The sequence below is a fragment of the Dendropsophus ebraccatus genome, chromosome 5, assembly GCF_027789765.1.
Source record: "Dendropsophus ebraccatus isolate aDenEbr1 chromosome 5, aDenEbr1.pat, whole genome shotgun sequence".
Classification (NCBI taxonomy): domain Eukaryota; kingdom Metazoa; phylum Chordata; class Amphibia; order Anura; family Hylidae; genus Dendropsophus; species Dendropsophus ebraccatus.
In genome coordinates, this window is record NC_091458.1 from 139,686,413 (window position 1) to 139,711,689 (window position 25,277).

At 41.9% G+C, this 25,277-nt stretch overlaps 2 protein-coding genes across 3 annotated transcripts; both read left to right on the forward strand.

Annotated features, from left to right (window-relative positions):
* Window positions 1-1,807: 1,807 nt before the first annotated feature.
* APOBEC2 (apolipoprotein B mRNA editing enzyme catalytic subunit 2) lies at window positions 1,808-10,988 on the forward strand. The gene is made up of 2 exons (XM_069971471.1): window positions 1,808-2,063; window positions 8,573-10,988. The coding sequence occupies exons 1-2, from the start codon at window positions 1,915-1,917 to the stop codon at window positions 9,135-9,137; spliced, it is 714 nt and encodes a 237-aa protein (XP_069827572.1). The 5' UTR covers window positions 1,808-1,914; the 3' UTR covers window positions 9,138-10,988.
* A 4,625-nt stretch (window positions 10,989-15,613) lies between these two features.
* On the forward strand, window positions 15,614-23,072 carry C5H3orf52 (chromosome 5 C3orf52 homolog). 2 transcript variants are annotated; one of them, XM_069971474.1, is made up of 6 exons: window positions 15,614-15,716; window positions 17,047-17,161; window positions 18,000-18,187; window positions 19,501-19,574; window positions 20,807-20,973; window positions 22,071-23,072. In XM_069971474.1, exons 1-6 carry the CDS (start codon window positions 15,663-15,665, stop codon window positions 22,076-22,078), a joined length of 606 nt encoding a protein of 201 aa, XP_069827575.1. In that variant the 5' UTR covers window positions 15,614-15,662; the 3' UTR covers window positions 22,079-23,072. The 2 variants fall into 2 exon arrangements, with proteins under 2 accessions (XP_069827575.1, XP_069827576.1); XM_069971475.1 differs by having other exon boundaries at window positions 18,045-18,187.
* The last annotated feature ends 2,205 nt before the right edge of the window (window positions 23,073-25,277 follow it).

Sequence of the window (25,277 nt, forward strand, 5' to 3'; positions counted from 1 at the left end):
TGCTGGAGAAAAGGGGATTTGTTGATCAGTGAAGGTTGAGACGATACATCACACTTCCTTCCAAAAGTGAACAATGTTGCAATTTACCTCTCAATCATTTCCGATTATTTTTAGAATATTTTACACACATGCAAGACGGTGCAGATTATTCCGTCCCACATCTATTCTACACACAGGACGTGCACCATTTAATATTTCACCAGTGTAACCAGAAAGAAATCCTGTCTATAAATAGTGCTTATTCCCTCCGTGCACGCCGCCCAGAAGAGCTTTGTTGCAGCAACCAGTCTGCATGTCGTCGCAACAAGCGTGGGGACACTTTGTCTGTGATGGCTCTAGTACAAGGCTATAGCTTTAGGTAGAATATGAGTCTTCTGGAGCAGCAGCACAGCTGTTTACTAACTTAGTAACTATGCTGGCGAAGGGTCGCACCTGTCATACATTGTGGGAATTTTCTATCGCCACATACTGTATATCTATATAAAGTGATTAGGGGCTGCAGGAGGGAGGAGGAACGGTGTGTTGTGACTGCAACGTATGAGACACCCAAAATGTTATTCTAACGTGTTTACGGCAACCTGAATTTCTTTTTGGCTGTGCAATCGTTATTACCTTAGTGATGTGGTTCCAGAAGACCTGGAACAAGGGACTAGCTGGCTTAAAGGTGTGTTCATACAATGAAAGGGGTACTCCGGTGAAGAAAATTGTTTTCAAATCAACTGGTGCCAGAAAGTTATACAGGTTTGTAAATTACTTCTATTAAGTCTTCTGGTACTTTTCAGCTGCTGTATGTCCTGCAGGAAGTGATGTATTTTTTCCAGTCTAACACAGTGCTCTCTGCTGCCACCTCTGTCCATGTCAGGAACTGTCCAGAACAATAGCAAATGCCCATAGAAAACAGCATCTGCTCTGGAGAGTTCCTGACATGGATAGAGGTGGCAGCAGAGAGCACTGTGTCAGACTGGAAAGAATACAACACTTCTTGCAGGACATACAGCAGCTGATAAATACTGGAAGACTTGAGATTTTTAAATAGAGGTAAATTACAAGGCTATGTAAGTTTCTGAAACCAGTTGATTTGAAAGAAGAAGATTTTCGCTGGAGAACCCATTTAAGCCCCATTCATATTAGTGATAACGCTCTATATATGTATATATATATATATATATATATATATATATATATATATATATATATATGTATATATATATATATATATATATAAAAACGCTTTAGAATAGAAATATCTAACATACATTCATACATACATACTGTACATACATACCATATCCATTATTAAAATTAGATTAGTTGACTAAAAAAAAAGGTCACATTCTGATTATAGAACCTGCTGGGCAAATACTTTTGTAATAGTATATATTCTATACCTGAGGTTATACAGTATATCCTTATGGAGTTTATATAGAGACTTGGTTTTTTACTTGATTTTCCATGGACACCTAAGCAATGACTCATTCCACACCAACAATACTATTCTGTAGCCATTATTGTGTCTTTCGGTCGAGGAGTCTGACAAATGTTATAGAGCTGTAGACACCTGTCTGACACGAGTCCTGAAATAACAATGGTCCGGCTATTGTTATATCCACCAGTCTCTATGAAGATGCTGCTTTCATCTGCTTCGTTCTGATCATTAGTTGCAGTCTGGCGGCAGCAAAGGGATATGTGTCAGGGAGTGGGGGATGTCGATTCCAGAGAGGTCACCCTGTCACTGTCACTCCTGGTGCCATATTTAGAACCTAGATAAATCTGCTCTCCACCCAAGTGCTCTGTCAGCCCACCCCTGGTCTCTCTGACCCCATACAGCAAACTTTCCCTTCTCTATTCTCCTCCTGCATCTCCTATGATAGGGACTCTTTCCTTTTTTTAATATATAAATCCGTTCATCACATCATGGCCCAAAAAAATAATGCCAAAATACCAAAGCCTAATAAAAATGAAGACGTACCTAAAGATCCTCCCGAGAGTTCAGAGGTCCCAGCAGAAGAGAATGGTGAAAAGAAAAAACTGGAAGAGCTGCCCCCCTTTGAAGTAGTGGAAGGGTAAGTGTATAAGAGAATTCATAGAAAAAGATTTTACAAAGTAAACTGCTTGGGGGGTCATACACATACATACACACATATACATACATACACATACATATGCACACACATACATAGACATACATACAAAATACATACACATACATATGTACACACATACATACAGATGCATATACATACGTACACATACAGTACATATACATACATACACATGCACACACATACATACACACATACATAATACATACACATTCATATGCACATACATACATACACATACAGTACATATACATACATACACACGCATACATAGATATACGAACACATACACATACATATATACACACATATATATACATACAGATATACATATACATTCATTTACACATATACGCACATATACACATGCACACATACATACATACATACACACACACACATACATATACACACACGCGCACACACACACATATACACAGAGCTTTTGTGGCAGGTTAAATTCAGTATTTTGATCAGTGTCAGAAGTGGATAAAAAAAAATTATAATATAAAGTAAGGATTTTCAGGATCCACTTCTGACTTTGGCTAAAAAAAGCACTGTGTGTATAACCACCTATAAAGTAATTCCTAATGTGCAGTTACAATTCTGTTGTATGAAGGTTTCTGTTTAGCTAAATCATGAGTGACAATATACTGAAGCATTGTTCTATATAACGGAATGTCTGAAATGCAGTGCCCTGTACACATACACTAGAAGCCGGCCGCGTCTATTAATACCGCTGGCTAGTTGGAACAAGATTGTGCTTCTCAGTAGCTGTATGAAATGTGGATGTCAACTGTTCTACTTTGTGAACAGTAATAGATTCCACACTTTTGATCATTTATTTACTTATTTATTTAATCTCCCTCCCATAAACATCGATGGGACGATCTGTGCCGCAATTACGGTCCGAACTAGAGCTTGTCAGTCATTTTTGCTGATTGCGAATCGGTAAATATATGGACAGTGTGAACAGCCCAATAGAAATCAATAGGCCCTAAATTCTGTGTGAACGTGTGAATATAGCCTGACACAAATAAAATAAAATCTATTGGGAAAAAATATTTGGAATTAGAAAGGTAATAATGCATTTATTTTATTTCCAGGGACACAATGCTGTCTCTGATCTCCTTCCCTCTTCTCCTCCAAATAAAGAAAAAAACAAAACAAAACATTTCCCCAAGTCTGCAGAGTGTCAGCTGAGTGGCCCCTTATCTGCTGATCCAAATGATTGTTCACTGAATAAATCCAACTGATAATTGACAAAATGATTACAAGGGGGCTGTAATTATTGCTGGAGTTTTAGGCTGAGTTCACACTGCGTTTCTGCAATCCGTTTTTGTCATCCGTTTTATGCCAAAAAACTTCCATCATAGAAAACAAATCAAAACGCATCTGTTTTTTTGGCGTATACAAAAATGTGGTTGACCACATTTATCTGTGTTTTTTTTTTTTTGGGGCGTTTTTATAATGGAAGTCAATGGAAAAACAGATGCACACAAATGCATCCATTTTTTGCATGAAACGGATGAAAAAACTAATTTAAAAAACACACTATAGAACTTGCACCGAAATTTAATCCACCGTCCGCACAAAGAATTGACATGCCTATGGAACAGGTGGAACATCAAGCGGAGTCCGTGTTTCATAGTGGGAACACACCCTTAGACAGTATCAGATAATTTGCCAGAGCGCTGGGAGTAATTTCTGGACACCTACTGTACCTATTGCACCAGCTCTTCTGTTACATTGCAGAGGTTACAAATACATATGAGCGAACCTCGGCACAAACCCGAACCATCGGAATTTGAATCCTGCTGTCTTCCCGTTCTGTGGGAAAGGTGGCAACAGCCTATGTTTTCCAGCCAGGACTTGAGCTGTCTCCACTTTCCCCATGGAACAGGAAGACAGCAGGATTAAAATGCTGAAGGTTTATTTGCCCCAGTTCGGTCATATCTAGTTACAAGCATTGGGTGAAACCCACTAAAGGCTCTATTTCACAGGCCGATCAATAATGTAAATGAGCGCCGATCTACTAGATCGGCGCTCGTTTACTGGGCTTATTCCACGGCCTGATGATCGTTTAGCGAGGGCTGCAGGGACATCGTTACCGCTGTCCTTGCAGCCCTCGCAGCATACATTACCTAGCAGGTCTTCTCCTCCGCTCCGTCTTCATCCCAGTCCCGCTCGCAGCATCAACTCCGGAGCGGCCTGACTGAGCTGTCAGACCGCTCAGCCAATCCCTGGCAGCAGCGGTCCCGGCCTGTGATTGGCTGAGCGGTCTGACAGCTTAGTCAGGCGGCACCGAAGCTGCTGCTGCGCGTGGGACCGGGATGAAGACGGAGCGGAGGAGAAGCCCTGCTAGGTAATGTATGCTGCTTGAATTGTCGGTCGTCCGCCGCACAACGCTATTCCACGAAGCGATGCGCAATGGGTAACCAATGATTTTAGGTTTGGGCCTAAATAAACGATCAGCTGATGACACGATCATTGGCTGATCGTTTTCTCTATTCCACCGAGTGATAATCGGCCGAATCAGGCCAATTATCGCTACGTGGAGTAGGCCCCTAACATGCTGGGGTAAAACCTGTGGTGACCTTGCACTGTGAGTTTAGGTTGGTTCCAGCACTATGCTACTACTATACCTTACAGCGGGTTAGTTGCTGGAAAAAAAAAAAGTTTACCAAGATCAGAATTACCAACCATTCCAGTATACAAGTGACCAATAATACCATCATACCATGACCACTGCGATTGCTACCATACTGTTACTGAATAAAATGCTATACTTTACTAGGACCACTGTATTTTCCATCCAGGCCATGACTCTTTTCTGCAGAATCTGCGAGAAAAACATATTGGGTTCTCTACCACATATAGGAAGCCTACTCTGTGCTTCCTATATAGTAATTAGGTCACCTATATGCCCCCATAATGTAGTTAGGTCACCTTTGTGTCCCCATATAGTAGTTAGGCCTCCTTGGTGCATCAATACAGTAGTGGGACCCCCTCTGTGCATCCATATAGTAGTTAAACCCCCTCTGTGCCCCCCATATAGTATAAGGCCTTTCTGAGTCCCCACATGAGAATGAAGATCAATTGTCCCCAATGGGAACAGAACAGCAGTTCATGAGCACCCGTCACTCCATACATTCTCTATGGTACTTACTGGGTCGCTGAACTCACCAGCGTACAAAGATCCCATAGAGAATAAATGGAGCAGAGGGCAATCTTTGTTCTCATGATTGGTGAGGGATCCCAATGGTTGGACCTTACCTATCACATACTTACAGATGTAGCAGAGTTTACAGTCAGACTTGGTGTGGTAGCATATAACTATAACATGTTATGACTTTGACTGTTACAGTGTAGGGCAATAAGTCTCTATATAATAATGATATGGGGTTTTGCATGCAGATGAAACCAGTGCAATATGGACGTTATTATGGGCTTTCGGTGCATTAGGCATGCTATCAGCCGTGAGTGAGATCCATTGTTCTATTGGAAAGTTTTCTGGTAGTGATTTATCTCCGGCTCCCTCATCTGTTGCTATAACAGAGACAGCTATGACCCCTCTCAAGTTACAGAGGCAGCTGGTCAGCAAACAATACATAAACACCTTGGGGGCAATTTCTCATTGGAAGTGTAAATGTATATGTGTGTATATGAGGGCCCTGAATGTACTGCGCGCTATGCGCCAAATTTATCAAAAGGAGCACTGACCTTCATAAATTTGCTGTGAGGTTGACGGACAACTGTAACTAGACTGACCATTTTTACAAAAAAATAGATGGAAAACAGCTGCATTTGTGTGCATCTGTGTTGATCCGCTTTTCTGCTGATCTTTTTTTTTAACATGCACAGAAACGTGGTCAACTACATTTTTGAGTGCGCTAAAAAAAAAAAACAGATGCGTTTTGATCCTTTTTGTAATAATGGAAGTAAATGGAAAAACGGATCAAAACAGATGCACACAAATACATCCATTTTTTCATCAGTTTTTTTTTTTAAACGTTTTCCAGCCTTACTTAGAGCAAAAAAAAAAAAATTGCCGCTAATTTTAAAGCAATAAAGCGATGGAGCAAAAATCTGCGATAACAGACGTCCAGCTTTACTAAATATTTGGGTAGACTGCCATGCTTTTGTAAAATTCCATATTTATTAATTTATTATTATATTATATTTATATATTTATTAAATAGTATTTTTCTGATTCCTACCTCAACCCTTAGGCCCCCTCCACACATCCGTGGCCGTTTTTATGGTCAGGAATAACTGATGGGGAGGCCTTTCAGGAGACTTCAGGAAACCATTAGTGTTTCCTGACTGTAAAAACAGAGTAGGAAATAAAATCATACTCACCTGCTGCAGGCTGCAGTCGTATCCTCCTCCAGTTTCTCCTTTGCTCTTCTGGTGCTGCAGGGAAAGGTAGCGGCCTCTTGTGGTCGGAGGTACAACGTACTTGACAGGGTTGGGAGAGTCATTGGCTTCCGAACCGGTTAATCACAGAGCTGCATTTAACTGTATGCACCCCTGATAAGGAGCGTATACAGTTAAAGAGTCTGAGTCAGCAGGCCCGGGCTGCCATATAATGCATCCAAACAAATTCCGGTTGCGCATCCGGAGCTGTCTGGAATCCTCGATGCCCCCATAAAATCTGTCCTATATTTTCTGGAGCTATTTTCCAGCACAAACACCCTTCAGGGAAAAAGACCAGTAGGAAGCTATGGGTCTGGATATTTATCCAGTTTCCCTGATATGATAAATGGGGCCATTTAAGTAGTGGTCTTTGCTGCAGAAACCCAGAGTATACTGGATGAGTTTCATACTTGCTGTGGGAGACCAGAGATTAGGAAAGTGACAGATGATAAGAGAAGCCTACAGCAAAACTAAATATAGCTTTCCCAAATCTGTGACACGCTGAGGTTAAAGGGACAGATGCTCCTCTCAGGGCAGAACAATCTGCAGACAGAAAACGTTGTGTTATCTTGAACATGATGACAATGGCAGAGAAGATTGAGCTGAGTACATGTGCAATGTATTCATCTGTCTACCCAGTGAGAAGAAGGCGGGCAAGCCCCGGCATCTGTACAAACAATTACCTAGGATAAAGAGCGGGCCAGGGCGTCTGTCAGAGCCCACCACAAATAGAAGCCGATCTGACAGCCACTAGAATATATCGCCCCCGGACATGGAATTTCTCCTTCTAAACATAGAATTACAGTGATGGGCAGAATGCATTAAAATGCGCTAAATATAAATGAAAGAATTATATATTCACACATCCATACAGTATAAGGCTAAGTTCACACGGCGGTTTTGCAGTCCATTTAAAGGATCTGTTTTTTGATGGTTAATTTTAGGCTATGTTCTCACGCTGTAAAATAACGTCTACAATTTAACAGCCGTTGTTTTCATTCTACAATGAAACATAGCCTTGACAGACAGAAAAACATGGTCAAATATGTTTTTGTGCAGGATAAAAAAAATAACCCAAAAAACGATTTGTTTCGATATGTTTTTATATATATATATATATATATATATATATATATATATATATATATATATATATATATATATATATATAATGGAAGTCAATGGAACAACGGATCCAAATAGATGCACACAATTGCATCCGTTCGAAATGGATATGTTAAAGAGACTGAAAAAAGGCTATATTCACATAACATCTATATATGCAAAATAACGGCCATTATTTCACAATGACGGACGACAATAATCATGATCATTATTTATAGCCGTTATTGTCAAAGTTTTGTGAACATAGCCCAAGGTCCGATATAAGGAGCAAGCAGCGACCTGTCAGGTCTACAGAGGGTTGCCCACATGATCTTTAGATCGTCTGGGTGGCCCATAGAAGATAGCGGCGGTCTGCTGCTGCCACTCCTATTGCACGGAGTGATGCGCAGCGGACCGTCGCTATCATTGTTTTAATGCAACATGCTGAAAGACGGTTGATCGACATTGTGCATGTGCGCTGATCGTTGTCTTCTTATCATGAGTTACTACAACAAACGATTATCGGCCAGAACAGTACAGCCGATAATCGTTTTGCGTCATAGGGTCTTTACACATTTAGACATTCACGCATTTTCAGGACCGTGTACGATGCCTGCAATCCTACGCAATCCACAAAAAAATCTGTAAAAATTTAAAGACGCTCCCATAGACTTCTACGGGACTGTACTACAGCTCATCAGCAATTTTTGAGGATTGCGTATCCATAATAATACGGACAGTGTGAGTGACCCAATTAAAATCAATGGGCCATAAATCTTTGTTGACAAAACTACATGTTTTGTAGTTATTATAAGAGATTACAAAACTAAGTCATCTCAAAAAAGGTGACCAGTAGACACAATATATGGATGTGTATAGGTGTATATACTATTGCTGCTTTATTGGGTAGAATTTAAATCCTTTTTTCTCTATGTTCTTATTCCTAGGAGCCGCATCCCCGCTTCTTCCTTTATGTTCCAGTTTAAGAATGTGGAGTATAGTTCTGGGCGAAATAAGACTTTGTTATGCTACACTATAGAGCGAGGAGAAGGCCAGGTGTTTCGCGGCTACTTGGAAGACGAGCATGCCTCGGCCCACGCAGAAGAGGCCTTCTTCTCCAATGTCCTGCCGCAGTTCCTCTCTTCTGGCCCTGTCAGCGTCACCTGTTATGTCTCATCCAGCCCTTGTGTAAATTGCGCGGCCGCTATTGCTCGTTGCTTGCGGCGAAGTAAGACATTGAAACTACGTTTAGTAGTCGCTCGGCTTTTCCAATGGGAAGAATCTGAAATCCGAGGTGCCTTACGGGGTATAGGCTCTGCCGGCTGCCAACTCCGGATGATGAAGAGCGCTGATTATTTGCATGTATGGCAGAATTTTGTAGAGCCAGATGTAGTTCTGAATGAAGAAGGAGAAAGCGAGCAAAAGAGCGAACAAGGAGCCTTTATTCCCTGGGAGGATTTAGAAGAAAACTCTAAATATTATGAGGAGAAGTTGGCAGAAATTATGAGATAAATGTACAATAAACGGCGCCATCATATGGCTTAAAGGGGGATTGCCATCTCAACTTGTCAACATAAATATTCTGCAATCATTTAACAACTCCGTCTCCTCCTCCCGATATGCTGCTCTTTTCCTCCCATTGTTAACAGCTTGTTGTCTAGGTTACCGACCACCACTCTGCTGCAAAAGCAGTGGTCATATAAATTATACAGGGTATAAACATTCTATTTCTATACATCTACAACTGACATATACACCTGCCAGACCACTGCTTTTAGAGCAGGGTGGTGGTCGGTGACCTAGACAACAAGCTGTCAACAATTGGATGGAAAGAGCAGCATATCAGCGGGAGACAAGTTTGCTGAATAAATGTATCTGCAATAATAACTTGACGAGTCCTATATATATATATATATATATATATATATATATATATATATATATATTAGCTGAGATGGGAATGCTTCTATTAGGGCAAATATTTAGGAGGGAAGAGCAGTTGATACAATGTAGAGAGATTGCTATATGGCCGCTTCAAAGCATGGACAGAGATAACGGCAGATAGTCTGTTGCCCATAGCAGCCAATCACAGCTCAGCTTTTATTTTGTATTCTGCTCTTGAAACGTGAGCTGAGCTGTGATTGGTTGTTATGGGCAACAAAGTTTTTAATTATCTCCCCCAATTTTTTATTTTTTTTTACTAAATTCAAAAGTGTTTGTAATTGCACAAGTCATTAGTACGTGTTCAGATAGAAATGGCTGTTTATGGTTTGATTTTGCATTTTAAGGGATTCGAATGTTCTATTTTTTTTTTTTAATTCTTTCCTTAAAAGCCGTTTCTGTTTTTCCCTTTCATCTTTTGTCATTTACAGTGTAATTGTTATTTTAATGCCTAGTTTATTCCTCTGATCATGTCTGCCTTAGGCGGCAGTCTTTAGTTCATACTCCACCCAGTGGCTGTACCAGGTACTGCAGCCACTAGAACTTCAGCTGTGCCTGATCACATTTGAGAAGCTCCTTCATTTAGCTGATGGGTTGTGGTGCCAGGAGTTGGACTTCACCTGATATATTTTATTCACACGTCCGTAATTTTGCAGACCTTACGAACGGTGAAGGCCTGTAATGGATTGCAGGACTGTAATGACAAAGCCGTGCGGCTCTACCACTACACTGCCACGGAGACTCAAACATTTTCATGATATTGTTACACCATGACAGGCGGGAAAACTCTCCATTACCGGGCTTTACTGTCCATAAGGCCCGCAAAATCACAGACGTGTAAATGCAACATTTGCAGTTTATATAATCACAAGTTAAGTCTGGGGTCATACACATACATCAGTTTTTTATCATTTTTTTTTCTTTGCATACAACGGATGAAAAAGAAACGGACTGCAAAAACGCAGTGTGAACTCAGCCTAATTTGTGTGGTCTGTGTAATGTGATCAGCGTTAGGGCCCGTTCACACTACAGACTTGGTGCCAAATCCTGTTTGCTATCTGTTTGAATGGGAGGGCTTGCGCTCCTTTTGGCTCAAAGAATTGACAGCCTGGAAAACCTTTAAAAAACATAGATAAAAGACAGATACAGTGAAATTACTGACGGGAAAAATACTTTTTCCTCCATTTTCAATATGCAATGACAGGATTTTTGCATATCTGTGGAGATAAGGAGTGGTGCTCTATGCAAAATGAGGGAAACAATGATAAAATTGGCATATAAATATCCTATAGCACCAGATCAACTGGTAGGAGCACACACTGTACATGTCAGGGCCATTCTATTGGTAAATTGGCTTTGGCTTATAAACTGCATCAAAAAGTTCAGTGTTATGCCCCTATTCCACGAGTCGTTTGGAGGAGCAAACGAGCGCTATTAGCGCTCGTTTGCTCCTCGTTCCCCGCTCGCTGCCGCCGCTATTCAACGCGGCTGCAGCGAGCGGGTGGGTGCGGGAGGGGGCGGCGGGGAGCTGCGGGGGGGCTGCCCGGGGGATCGCTGATCGTCCGGGCAGCCCATAGGATATAGCAGCGTCTGCTGCCGATGCTCCTATTCAACGGAGCGACGGCAGCAGATCGCGGCTATATCAGTCGCTTGTTTTTCAACATGTTGAAAAACAAGCGACTGCAACGATCAGCCGACATGAACGATGTCGGCTGATCGTTGCACTCTATTCCACGGGACGAATATCGTTCGTAGCGGCCGATATCGGCCGAATACGAACGATATTGCTCCTTTAAACGACCCGTGGAATAGGGGCTTCAGTTTTCCCCAAAAAATTCTGTGTGTGACACCGATCCTAGATATAAGATTGCCCCTGACAATGGGGCTACACTGGGGTTCACACTGCTGCTTTCTCTTCAATTGTATAGCTATACTTTGTTTTCTCTGCTTTATTTTGGGTCATTTGAAAATTTATTGGATGTTGTGGATTTTCCTAAAATGTCATTAAAAATTTGATAAATATTTGAAAGTTTTTTTGTCTGGTTTACTTTATGAATGCATGATGGTTCTAAAAATATTCATAGAACTCAAATCTAAAGGTTGCCCTATTCATATGGTGCCCTACAAAGTTAAATTGCTGGTTTATTTGAGCAGAACAAACTCTGACTGTGCTGAATGTTTATCAGGTCAGGGAATATTATACCTATAATACATTCAGAAAAGCTTCAGGACCTTTAAAGGGTTTATCCGCTCAGGTAAAATACATGTTGAATCATGCCCCCTCCTGGAGACAAACAATTCCTTCCATACTTGTTATTACCTTTTCAGTCTCCTTCCCCAGCTCTGAGCTGTTGCTTTCTGCTGAAGACACAGAAAACTGTGTGTGAGCTGTTCACTCCATCTCTGCTCTGATTTCCCTACTATACAACATACATGCATTCTTGTTCTATAAAGCCACGATTAAAGGGGTTATCCTTTTTCTTTCAAATCAACTGGTTTCAAAAAGTTATATAGATTTGTAATTTACTCCTATATAAAAGTCTTCCCATACTTATCAGCTGCTGTATGCCCAGCAGAAATTCTTTCCAGTTTAAGGGTGGGTTCATACTGAGGACTTCTCGCTGATAAACTCAGCGGAATACCGCAGTATGTCCGCGCACACGGCCGCGCGCCTTTCCGCCTGCTCCATAGACACCATTCTATGGGCCGGCGTATTCCTCTATCCGCCAAAAGAAGTGACATGTCCCTTTAAGGACCAGAAGGTCTGAAAGGCGACAGCAATTTTTAGTATGGAAATAAAGCAATAAGAAATTTTTAAAACCAGGGCTGGAGGGAATTATCTGGTATATTATAACCCCAGTGTCCAGGGGTACCTCTACAAGATGCATACATGGATTTATAGTGCTGACTGAAACCAAGGAACTAGTATACGTATCCATAGACCCCTAAAGACCCCATAAGCGTCATCTTGTCATGTGAATTATTTATTTTCTTATGGAATAGTGCAGGCTACTCCGCTATTCTACAGAGACATATACAGCAAAAACAATAACAACAACATGAGGCCACATTGAGGCAATGATAATAGAATGATGCAAGATGGGGATTACAAAGAAAGCAGCAAGGGGTTAAACACATTAACGTACTATATGTAAATAGAAATAGTTTGTTTCTCCATTAGCAGTTTGTCGCCCACCAGTAATGAATTAGCAGATGTCTCTAGGACTGTGGGTGTACATGTGATATCCGCACATCTGATATTTCCACATGCTCACTTTAAATATTGTGAAATATGGCTGAATACATTCATGTAATAGCCAACATAGCAAGTATGCATGACTGGAGCGATGCAGATAGCAGGTCGCATGTTTATGTCCCAAAATGGAAACACACTAGGCAGGGGTTTCCGTAATGCTGCCGCTTAAAGGGAAACTGTCAGCTGCAATTCGCTTTCCAAATTGCTGACATTGTTAGATGCTGTTATCACATGGTACCTTTCATATATTTGTACCTGTGCTTCCGTAAGTAGGAAAATGCAAATAAAAAGCTTTCCCAGGCTTCTGATCTGCTACAAGCCCTGATCCTGCTAATGCTAGGGCCGTATTAACAGCTGCTGCTGCCCTAGGCACTAAGCTTGAAGACGCTCCACCACAGGATTGGTAGATAATAGCTCCAGGAGTCACATTTAACACCTCCATACCAGATCAATACCGCCATACTGTGACTGGATAACACTGCCACATCAGACCTGACTAATACCGCTATACTGTGACTGGATAACACTGCCATACCAGACCTAACCAATACCGCCATACTGTGACTGGATACCGCCACACCAGACCTGACCAATACCGCCATACTGTGACTGGATAACACTGCCATACCAGACCTGACCAATACCTCCATACTGTGACTGAATAACACCGCCATACCAGACCTGACCAATATCGCTATACTATGACTGAATAACACCGCCATACCAGACCTGACCAATACCACCATACTGTGACTGGATAACACTGCCATACCAGACCTGACTAATACCTCCATACTGTGACTGAATAGCACCGCCATACCAGACCTGACCAATACTGCCATACTGTGACTGGATAACACCACTATACCAGACCTGAACGACACCGCCATACTGTGACTGGATAACACCGCCACTCCAAACCTGAACAATACCACTATACTGTGACTGGATAACACCACCACACCAGACTTTACCAATACTTCCACACTGTGACTGGATAACATCACCACAACAGACCTTACTAATACCGCCATACTGTGACTGGATAACACCGCCACACCAGACCTGACCAGTACCGCCATACTGTGACTGGATAACACCGCCACACCAGACCTGACCAGTACCACCATACTGTGACTGGATAACACCGCCATACCAGACCTGAACAATACCGCCATACCATGACTGGATAGCACTGCCATACCAGACCTGACCAATACCACAATACTGTGACTGGGTAACACCACCACACCAGACCTGACCAATACCACCATACTGTGACTGGATAGCACTGCCACATTAGACCTGAACAATACCGCCATACGGTGACTGGATAGCACTGCCACACCAGACCTGAACAATACCGCCATACGGTGACTGGATAGCACTGCCACACCAGACCTGAACAATACCGCTATACTGTAACTGTGGACCAACGCCGATCTGGTAGCAAATGAGCATTATAATGGCAGACAAAGCAACTTTAAACGATTAACGATAAGCGATCGCAAACAAGATTATTTATCTTTAACATGAAATCGTTAACCGTATAACAGAGAACGATAGTCGTTAGTTACAATCGTTACAATGATTGTTACTACGATGGTTTACTCCATCTGATCCCAGCAAATGAAGGAACAATTTGGAATTAGGGTCCTTTTACACAGAAAGATTATCTGACAGATTATCTGCCAAAGACAGCCAGAAACAGACTATAAACAGAGATCAGGTCATAAAGGAAAGCCTGAGATTTCTCCTCTTTTCGAATCCATTCCTGGCTTTGGCAGATAATCTTTGGCAGATAATCTGTCAGATAATCTTTCTGTGTAAATGCACCCTTAGGCTATGTTCACAATACGTAAAAGTACAGCTGTTGTTGCCATCGGCAACAACGGCCGTACTTTTAGCGGGGTGGAACAATGCCTTTTTTTCAATGGGATCCCGGCCGGACCGTATATACATCATACACGCTCCGAACGGGATTCAGTGTGGGGCCGCAAATAACTGACATGTCAGTTTTCTGCAGCTGCAATTCAATGAAACCCTGTCAGTTCAAACAGAGAAGCGAGCGGCACCAGCCGCTTGCTTCATTGTGTGCTATGGGAGGTTCTGATGCGGGCGTGCAGTGATGTGCCCGCATCAGAGCTCTGCGGCTGATACTTAAAGTGACTGTACCACAAGGCCCAGGCAGAAGCACTGGAGGCGGGCCGACCCAGAAACCCCAGCCCCTCCATGACGTGACTCCATTAGAATCAATGGAACCCTATCATAGAGGGGCTAGGGTTTCCTCCCACTAAGGGTGGGTCGGCTTGCCTCCAGTGCTTCAGCCTGGGCCTGGTGGTACAGTCCCTTTAAGTACCGGCCGGGATGACGGGGGTCACGGAACGGCCGGTCTCATACGTTGTGTGAACATTACACTGCCTTACACTGAACAATTAGTGACCGAATGCGGGATTACAGCGAACAATTAACAATGATTTTAGGGTCAGATCTAAATCAACGAAACACAAATGATTTTTTGCCTGCAATTTACACAGGACGATTATCGTTTAAATTCAAACGTTATAACGATTTCTTGCATGATAATCATCCCGTGTAATGGGGCCCTTATATTCTATACATAGTCCAGGATCTGGATCAATATATTGTGTATAGACCTTGTGTATAGACTTGTTTCCTCCTTCTCTACTATATTTCGAAGCTAAACTGGAAATTCCTGTCCGGCCCTGTGTGCTCAGACTCGTCTAACCTCTCTTTCTGGCCACTCCTTAAAAACCTGTGAACCAGCAAAGAGAAACCGGATGTGTCTATGAGTCAGGGTGCCTCTCCTGGATCACACCATGGATTCTAACCAGAATCACAGGGAGCTCTTACCTTTTATCGTAGAAACTCCGGTAAGGCGTCCTTTTTATGTACAGCATGATATTCTCTATACATAAAATTATAGGGATTTGTATTTGTAATATTGCTAGTGACTGTACACACACTAGTGAGCGTACAGTGTATACATAGAAAATTCATATCTGTGGGGCGATAACATGAAATAAAGACTAAAATACATTGTGTGCGTCTCTGCCCATAGCCAAGTGTGTATATAAATCTCTACAGCCTGGTCACAGTAGGCGCAGATACATTCAGAAAGTAAAAGAGTCAGTAAAGCAGGGATGGGGAACTTTAGACCCTCCAGCTGTTGCAAAACTACAATCCCCATCATGCCTGGACAGCCTTTGGCTGTCCAGGCATGATGGGAGTTGTAGTTTTGCAACAGCTGGAGGGTCGAAGGTTCGGGTAGATGTATCGTAGTGTTTTCAGGCTCTCACTTCCATTATATGATTACTTTGTTTATGAAGTCAGATCCGCGAGAATTTCTTATGATTCATTCAGCTCTCGCCTGGGATACAGCGGAGAGAAGAAAGCTTTATTTGTTCACAATATCACGCTAAATGTCACATACAAATGAAGAATTTGTTTGAACTTTCTTCTCTGTCTATGCTTAAAGAGGATCTTTGCCAAAAATATTTTTCTTTCAAATGAACTGGCGCCAGAGACTTTTTAGTTTACTTCTATTAAAAAAATCTCCAGTCTTCCAATACTTATCAGCTGCTGTATGTCCTGCAGGAAGTGGTGTATTCTTTGCAGTCTGACACAGTGCTCTCTACTGCCACCTCTGTCCATGTCAGGAACTGTCCAGAGCAGGAGAAGTTTTCTATGGGCATTTTCTACTGCTCTGGACAGTTCCTGACATGGACAGAGGTGGCGCTGTGCCAGACTGGAGAGAATACCATAATTTTCTGTAGGACATACAGCAGCTGATAAGTACTGGAAAACCAGAGGATTTTTTTTTTTATAGAAATAAATTACAAATCTCTGGCACCAGTTGATTTGAAAGAGAAACATTTGTTTGAACGACCCTTTTACAGGAGTATTCCCATCTCGGCTAATCACCTAAGGGGATCTTTGTACATAACAGATTTGCAGCTGAAAACGTCCACGGCTTTTCGGCAGAAAACTGCAAGGAAATCCTCAGCCGCAGACTGACTGCACATTTTTACTTGAATGGATTTGTTGTTTCTATTTTTATTTTTTTTTACTTTGGATTTCAATGGGGAAAAAGGAATCTGCTGTGTAAATTTCTATATGTGTAGGGTGTGAATGGGATTTCTCTTCCCGCCCGCTCCTGTAATCCTCAGCATTTTAATCTAATATTATTAATTCATGTTTTAGAACAATGTAAAGAAGCAACACAGGATCCGGATTCCCAGGAACCCCAAGTTATGGATAGGCCTCGTATTTTTGATGGTCATCGTTGTAATAATTATCAGCCTTGTTCTCTATTCAAGTAAGTGACATAAACTAATAACAAGTAAGCCATGACTTTAATATATAGATACTGGGGAAGATTTATCAAACATGGTGTAAAGTGAAACTGGCTCAGTTGCCCCTAGCAACCAATCAGATTCCACCTTTCATGCCTCAAAGACTCTTTGGAAAATGAAAGGTGGAATCTGATTGGTTGCTAGGGGCAACTGCGCCAGTTTTACTTTACACCATGTTTAATAAATCCCCCCCACTGTGCTTTGCAAAAATGCTCAGCCCCCCTGAGAACATAACAAGTGTGTGAATTTTGTCATCTGTTTTGGGATGTGGCCTCATTCACACGTCCTTAGACCTGCAATTGTGGACTGTACTACAAATGTGCATCCATAGGTGTCCGCAATACACAGACCTCTACATAGATAGATAATGCTCCGTGCTGCAGTTGCGGGTCTGTACTAGGACCTGCCCTGTTATTTTCTAGCACACATAATGGCCGTATAACATATGACATGGGTCTATAGTGGATATAGCCATGAACAGGATGGGAATCTCCTTTTCTCTGTAGTGCTAAACTGGGACTCCTATTCTCCAAGTTGAACCTCCATTTATTAGGCATTATTGGTGTATACAGCTGATATGCAGCCATTGACTGTGATGGGACAACCCCTATTCTATATCCTGGCCCTTGGGAGAGGTATCATCTAAGTGCAGCCCGCAGATAGAAGAAGAAAAAACCCTTATGCATCAATGGATGATGATGATGATGATGATGATGCCGTAGAAACTGAAAGCAGCGTTTGATTAAACAAATCTCTTGTAAAATGTGGATTGGACCCCACACCGGCCATCCTGTATCCTAGCAGGTAACCTGGAGCTGGTTTCTTATCATCTCCGCTTCTTTACAGATGTTTATTATGATAAAGATGAACAAAACTTGATGAACCGTTCATCATCGAACATCACCTGCAGTTACACAGGATTTGTGAATGTATCAGACCCGTGTGTCTGGGATTCCTGGATTAAGAATGAAACAATGTTTCAAGAACGGGTATGTAATATAACTGAGTGTAACAGATATATTCATTGTAAGGCAGGCCTCAATAATCAGAGGCTCCCACCCTCAATCAGAGGCTCCCGGCCTTAATAATCAGAGGCTCCCGGCCTTAATAATCAGAGGCTCCCGGCCTTAATAATCAGAGGCTCCCGGCCTTAATAATCAGAGGCTCCCGGCCTTAATAATCAGAGGCTCCCGGCCTTAATAATCAGAGGCTCCCGGCCTTAATAATCAGAGGCTCCCACCCTCAATAAACAGAGGCTCCCAGCCTCAATACTGGCCCTAAAACCTGCTCTCAACCAGGAGACAAGAGTGGTGCTATCTCTGGAAGAAAGTGGCCATGTTTTTGTAATGCCGGAGAACCCCTTTAAGTGATTTGTGCCAAAATAATAAATATGTAAAAAACAAAGACAGTCTTAACCCCATGACTTACCTGTATGCCATAAGGTCCAGTGGTTCATGGTGGGTGAGGAACGCTGTCCTCACCATAAATGACGGGCCACCTAATAACTATCAACCACTTCCTCTTCTCCTGGCGCCATTTTGTGTTGGTGTCTTCAGAGCGGAGGGCGAGCCTGACCTTCCAGCTTGCTCGTCCCTGATTGGCTGAGCAAGCTGGAAGCCATGTGATGTGATCCAGCCAATTAAAAGGCTGCCGATGCACGTGTGCACTGGTAGCCTTTTCTCTCCCATTCATTTTACTGGAACCTGAAAGTAAGGGAGAGCCGAGCTAGAGGTTAGCTGAACAGGGGACGGATGGCCTTCCACCCCCTTAAACGCCATTTAATGACTCAATGACACAAAATCTATAAGTAATGAACTTCCACGGAACAAGAATGGGTGGAAGCTGACAAAACATGTAATAGCACCACATGATAAAGTTATATAGCTTTGTCATGTGGTGCTAGATTCACAGAAAAGTTTAACGCCGCACTACCCCTTTACATCTTTATAGTATGCATGGCAGATATGAAAGCTGCATGTTTTCTGGATTCTCAGGACAATAGCAATTTCTATCCCCATTCTATATGAGCTCTACCCATAATGCACATTGGGGAGATTTATCAAACTGTAAAGTAGAATTGTCTCAGTTGCCCCTAGCAACCAATCAGATTCCACCTTTAGTTTTTAAAGAATCTGGGAGGAATGAAAAGTGGAATCTGATTGGTTGCTAGGGGCAACTGGGCCAATTCTACTTGACACCAGTTTGATAAATCTCCCCCATTGTGTCTTCATACAAGGTGGTCTTAGATATTCTGCCTCTTGGAATTATATGTAACTAAACATTTTCTGACTTTATTTTACAGATAACGAGTGTATATTCAATGTCTCCATTTCTGAAAAACTTCTTCATTGCTGCCAAAGTTGATTATAATTCAGCGTAAGTTGATTTTACCCCTATTATAAATGCAGAAAGAGCTAAGTAAGAATGTAATAACATATAAGAAGGAATTAAAGGAGGACTCCTTCAACAACTAAAAATATACTGCAGGCATGGGGGTGCGGGCTCATAATAAAGAATAATAACATGTACAGTGGTACCTTGGTTTAAGAGTAACTTGGTTTAAGAGCTCACAGTTTTTCAAAATTGTGACTTGGTTTAAGAGCATTGCTTTGGTTTAAGAGCTCCCTGTCCTGGGTGGGAGCGCGAGTGGGGTAGGGGTATGGTCTTCATAGCGGGGTCTACGGCACTGTACTCTTACCCAGGAAGTCTCACTCACCTTCCAAATCATAGCAGATCCACTTCAGGCTGGGGCTTACATCAGGGGACAGGACTGTGGAGGTAATCTCTCCATAGCTGTAACCTCTCTCTCCCCAGACAGAGAGCGCTGCATGTATGTGCCCACATCTGTCCTGCTCATTCCTTCATACTCCCTGCAGTCTCTGTCCCCCCTTGTGTTTCCCATCCTCTCCATTACTGTACAGTAACTTATAATATCACATATTCTGCCGTTTCTGAATGTTTGTTTCATCTGTCCTACATGTTATTCAGAATAATAAATCATTATTTTGGGGTGTGGAACCAATTGTCTGCATTTCTATAATTTCTTATGGGAAAATTTGCTTTGGTTTAAGAGTGGATTTGGATTACAAGCACCGTTCTGGAACCAATTATGCTCGGAATCCAAGGCACCACTGTAATAACATATAAGAAGGAGTTAAAGGAGAACTCCGACCAAAACAAAAAATACACTGCAGGCAGGGGTGTGCGGAAACATAATAAAGAATCAATACTTACCTGTCCCAGTACCCCCACATTGCCACATCACCAGCTCTGCGACTGGTAAGGGCCCTCTCAGCGATTTAGCGACTTTAGTGGGGTCCCACTTCTGCTGCTGAATGGCTGAGCAGGCCTGACACATCACATCTCAAGTTCCCTTCAAGACTTGAGCAACGGGGGTCCAGAGCTGCATAATGCAGGCGTCATCATTGGAGCGATACTCAAAAAACGCCTCCCACCTGGCGTACCCCTTTAAGAAGTTGCACATTGTTTGCAGCCTCTAGATTCTCAGTTCAAGCATTGGGTCTATTCTAAACCTAAGTCTATTGTTTGATAACAACATTTTTTTAAACAGTTCAGGAAAGTGTTTTGTTGTTTTTTTCCTCTTTCAGCGATGATGATAAGTCGGCGGTCATTCATCTGGACTTTGCCCGCCCCTCTACGAAATATCTATTCAGTCCGGAGCTTGTGGAGGGAATTTTGAGGCAAGATATGTATGAAAAGTCTGAATGCCAAGACGCAAACGTGCTGAAGGATTCAATGCACATCTCAGTAACTAGTAAGTATATATTATGTCATGAAAGCTTTAACTCACAGAAAATAATATAATATGTGTAATCTTTCGGTCACTGCACTACAATTAGTGATTTATTTTTTTTTAAGTGTTTTCACTTTGACACAGTAGTAACTATTATCCTAAAAAAAAAAAACTACGCCACATCCCTTAAATCTATAGCTTTCTTATATTTCTTGTGAGACAAAACCGGGTGTGGGCTGTTTTTTTGTTGTTTTTTTTTTGTTGTTGTTATTTTTCTTTTATTTTTGTGTGTGTGTGATGGGGTGATTTTTTTTTTTTTAAATTGTGTTTTATTTCACACTTTTGCTTTACTTAATGGGATCATGTCACCTACATTTTCTTTTACTGATTAGAATCAGACACTAAAATTTGTTCTTTTAATCCAATCCATTTCTATTTTCTGACTAATTTTCTTTTTTTATTTCCCCCTTTTTTTATTGTTATGGGGGCGGCCATGTTGCCTGGGCTTTTCTTAACAGCATTTAGTAACATGCTTTACAGCAAGTAAGGCTGGGTTCACACTGCGTTTTTCCAGTCCATTTAACATATCGGTTTTGAAATGGTTATTTTTATTGTACGCATGGTCAACCATGTTTTTTGTATATGTTAAAAAAAAAGAAAGAAGACACATCTATTTTAATCAGTTTTTTTTATTTATAATGCACACAATTGCATCTGTTTTTTTGCATTGATTTTTTTCATCCTTTTTTCTTTTTCTTCATAAAAAAAATATATATGTTAAATGGACTGCAAAAACACAGTGTGAACCCAGCCTAAGACATGCAAAATTAGAGGAAATAAAGAAGGGGTTAAAGGGGTTATCCAGTGCTACAAAAACATGGTCACTTTCTTTCAGAGACAGCACCACTCTTGTCTCCAGTTCAGGTGTGATTTGCAATTAAGCTCCATTCACTTCAATGGAACTGAGCAGCAAAACCCCGCCCAAGCTGGAGACAAGAGTGGGGCTGTCTCTGGAAGAAAGTGCCCATGTTTTTGTAGCGCTGGATAACCCCTTTAAATCTCCTTTTAAATGCTGTAGACCTACTCTCTGACTTGCTGCACTTCTATGTGTTTTCCAGGTATGTAAATGGAGGGCGACCAGCTGTGTCAGCTTAGAATCCGGCACCATATGGACTCGCTTTTAAGAAGTCGGCGCCCCACATTAATAGAAATCTATCCAAGTATATTTTTCACTAATGAAAATAGTTTTCACCCATAATAAAATTGTTAATGCACCAAGATCACCAGATATTAGAGATGAGGGAACCGAACTTCCCGACTCAAGAGTCGTTTAAAATTTTGCAAAAAATTTGACTCCCAAACTAACCAACTTTTGTAGATATTAATCGTTCACACTGTTCATTGATTGGTTAAATTCATTTTACTAAACCTCTTATTGATTGGTTATGACAGAATGTTTTCCTTACAATGTTGCTGTTGGAAACTAAAACTGAAACGTTGGAACGAAAACATGCTGCGATAAGTAAATATACACAAAACAAGCTGGTGGGGTAGAAATCTAACAGCATACACGGGGATCGCATCTATGCTAAGCTAACAAACTGAAAACTAACTGTACACAACTGCTTAATCTCCTAAATTAATATCAATTATATTATTTTAGGGGATTAAAGAAGGTTTGAACTTCTAAAACATTGCGTCTGGTAAAGATGAGGGAAGATATAGCTCTACTGTTTAGGTGCAATTTATTTGTATATTGGCTATTTATAGTAGTATATTGTATATAATAAATGACAGCGCTGAAAAATTACAGGGCATTATGGATCTAATAAATGTATAGTTTTATAAAGCAGGAGCAGTTTTATTCTTCAAATCTCTATGGTATAGCTGTCAGGTATGTCAGAAGGTTAGGGCTGAGATATTTTAGCTATTTTCCCACTACATATTAGCAATGGCCGCTCTTTAGTGACCGGGCGTTAGTTAACGCTAAACCATGGGCATTGTTGTAAAAGAATGGCTGGAATTAATGATTGTGAACATAAATTCAGTCCGTTGTAGTGGGAACATGGCTATATTCTAGCTAAATTAAAGCAACTCTGTACCCACAATCTGACCCCCCCCCCCCCAAACCACTTTTACCTGCAGATAGCTGCTTTCAATCCAAGATCTGTCCTAGGGTCCGTTCGGCAGGTGATGCAGTTATTGTCCTAAAAAAACAATTGCAGCCCTGTGCCCAACGGGAGTATCTGTGCCTTAACTTTGCACCACCCCTCTTCATCATTAGGAATGCCACTGGAACATTTTCTCCTGTCTAAACATTGCACAGGTGCCTTAACCATCCAGCCCATGTGCTGTGCTTACACAGGTGAGGAATAGGAGACAATCTGCCTGGAGCATTCCTAATGATGAGTAGGGCAGGGAGGAGGGACAGAAATGTTGTGCCAGCCTAATGCATACACAATCTAAGCCCCGGCCGTTGGGCACGGGGCTGCCAGTTTAAAGTTGTTTTTAGGACAATAGCTGCATCACCTGCCGAATGGACCCCAGGACAGATCTTGGATTAAAAGCAGCTATCCGAAGGTACAAACGGTTTGGGGAGGGGGGGGGGGGGCGGATTGTAGGTACAGAGTCACTTTAAATAAATATGGCTGGTTCACCCTTATTTAAGTACCATAGAAAAATATGAACCATAGAAAATGAAGTCTTAGGGCCGTATTACATGGCCTGATGTGAAGAGGAACTGGGCGCTGACCTGTCCCGGTCGCTGCCTGTGCTATTACATGAACAGACATCAAGCGGGGAGGGGCGGGTGGCCTAGACAATCTAAAGATGGCTCATTGAAGAGAGTGGCAGCCTGCTGCTGCCGTTCCTAGTGCATTGAGCGACAGCCAGCAGACCTTTGTTGTTGTTGTTTTTATAAATGTATAAGTATGTATATGTATAAATAAAAATGGTTACTATCATGTTGTGCTCTTATGCTCATTATTTTTTTTATATTTTTTATATTATTCATTATTATTTTTGCCCGTTTCCTGTAAATATGTATAATGTTACACTTAAATGGGTTGTCCAGGATTAGAAAAAACATGGTCACGTTCTTCCAGAGACAGTATCACTCTTCTCCTTAGTTTGGATGGGGTTTTTCCAGCTCAGTTTCATTAAAGCCACTCTGTACTGGCACCGAGTTGTAAGGCTCCTTACGCCATGTCGTTTCGTGACTCGGCCTGTCTTCCTCTGGCGGTATTTAGAAGAAAAACTACTTTTCTGAACATGGCAGGTTGGGCAGTCAAACTGGCGTGGCCTAGAGCATCAAGGCGCCACCAGCCAAGGGCATTGATGCTAGCGGGGCCTCTTCACACTGGGGTAAGACATCCTCCTAGGTTTCCCAATGGCTCCTGTCCCACTGAATACCCTCTCAGATGCCACACTGCTGGCTGGCTAGGGCAGCAGGGTCAGAGTGAACTCTGCCACACTTGGCCAGATAGAAACCTTTTCTGCCCATAACTACACCGGGTAAAAAATATTTAGGGGCAACGGTGACTCAAAGTATAACTCGACCTGTAATTTCAGCTGCTGCTGGAGGGAAACTTCAATGTGGGTCTGACTGTTTTTTGACCCGTCTCTGATGGGCTGAGCAGACACTGCAGGAGCAGACCCAGCACATCAAGTGCTGCGTGCCGGGTCTGTTGATGTAGTAGACTGGTGCCTGGGAGGGTGAGTATGATTGCTTCCCCACTCCCTCAGTCTGGTCCCTAGGTGGTCAAGTGGAGATGCTTAGCATCTTTACTTAACCCCCTGGGGACCAGACTGAGATGGGGAAAGTAATCATACTCCCAGGCACCGGTCTTCTATCATCAGCAGACCCGGCACGCAGCACTTGATGTGCCGGGTCCGTTCCTTCCAACTTAACCCCCTGGCAGCCAGAGTGTAACTCCAGCAAATTCCGGTCAGAACGCTGGACCTGAATATGAAGATTCAGCCACGGACCTAGACTTTACAGTCCTGGTTCAATCATCTCTATTAAAGAGGACAATACTCTGCTGTAATTTAGTTCTTGCACTGGTGACACCAATGACCCATCCTTACATGTACATATAGAATTAGACAATCAGAAATACAATTCAGTTGCCATTAGAATTAGGTTGCAAGTTTATATATTTGTACAGTATATTGTCACTTTGGTCTGCATGGAGCTAAACTATCCATCAGCATTTGCAAAGAAAAAATATGAAATCTATAGCCTGTTATAAGCCAATGAGACCTCTCTATCGTTATATGAAGAGAAGCTATGGAATCATGTGAAGATCCTCATCGCACAAACTAAA

Bases quoted from the DNA above. Each gene is read 5' to 3' on its own strand.
- APOBEC2 (XM_069971471.1), top strand. From the start codon at position 1,915: ATGGCCCAAAAAAATAATGCCAAAATACCAAAGCCTAATAAAAATGAA. The intron at 2,064-8,572 runs GTAAGTGTATAA...TCTTATTCCTAG, and splicing joins CCCTTTGAAGTAGTGGAAGG to GAGCCGCATCCCCGCTTCTT.
- C5H3orf52 (XM_069971474.1), top strand. From the start codon at position 15,663: ATGGATTCTAACCAGAATCACAGGGAGCTCTTACCTTTTATCGTAGAA. The intron at 15,717-17,046 runs GTAAGGCGTCCT...TTCATGTTTTAG, and splicing joins CTTTTATCGTAGAAACTCCG to AACAATGTAAAGAAGCAACA. The intron at 17,162-17,999 runs GTAAGTGACATA...CCTGTATCCTAG, and splicing joins CAGCCTTGTTCTCTATTCAA to CAGGTAACCTGGAGCTGGTT.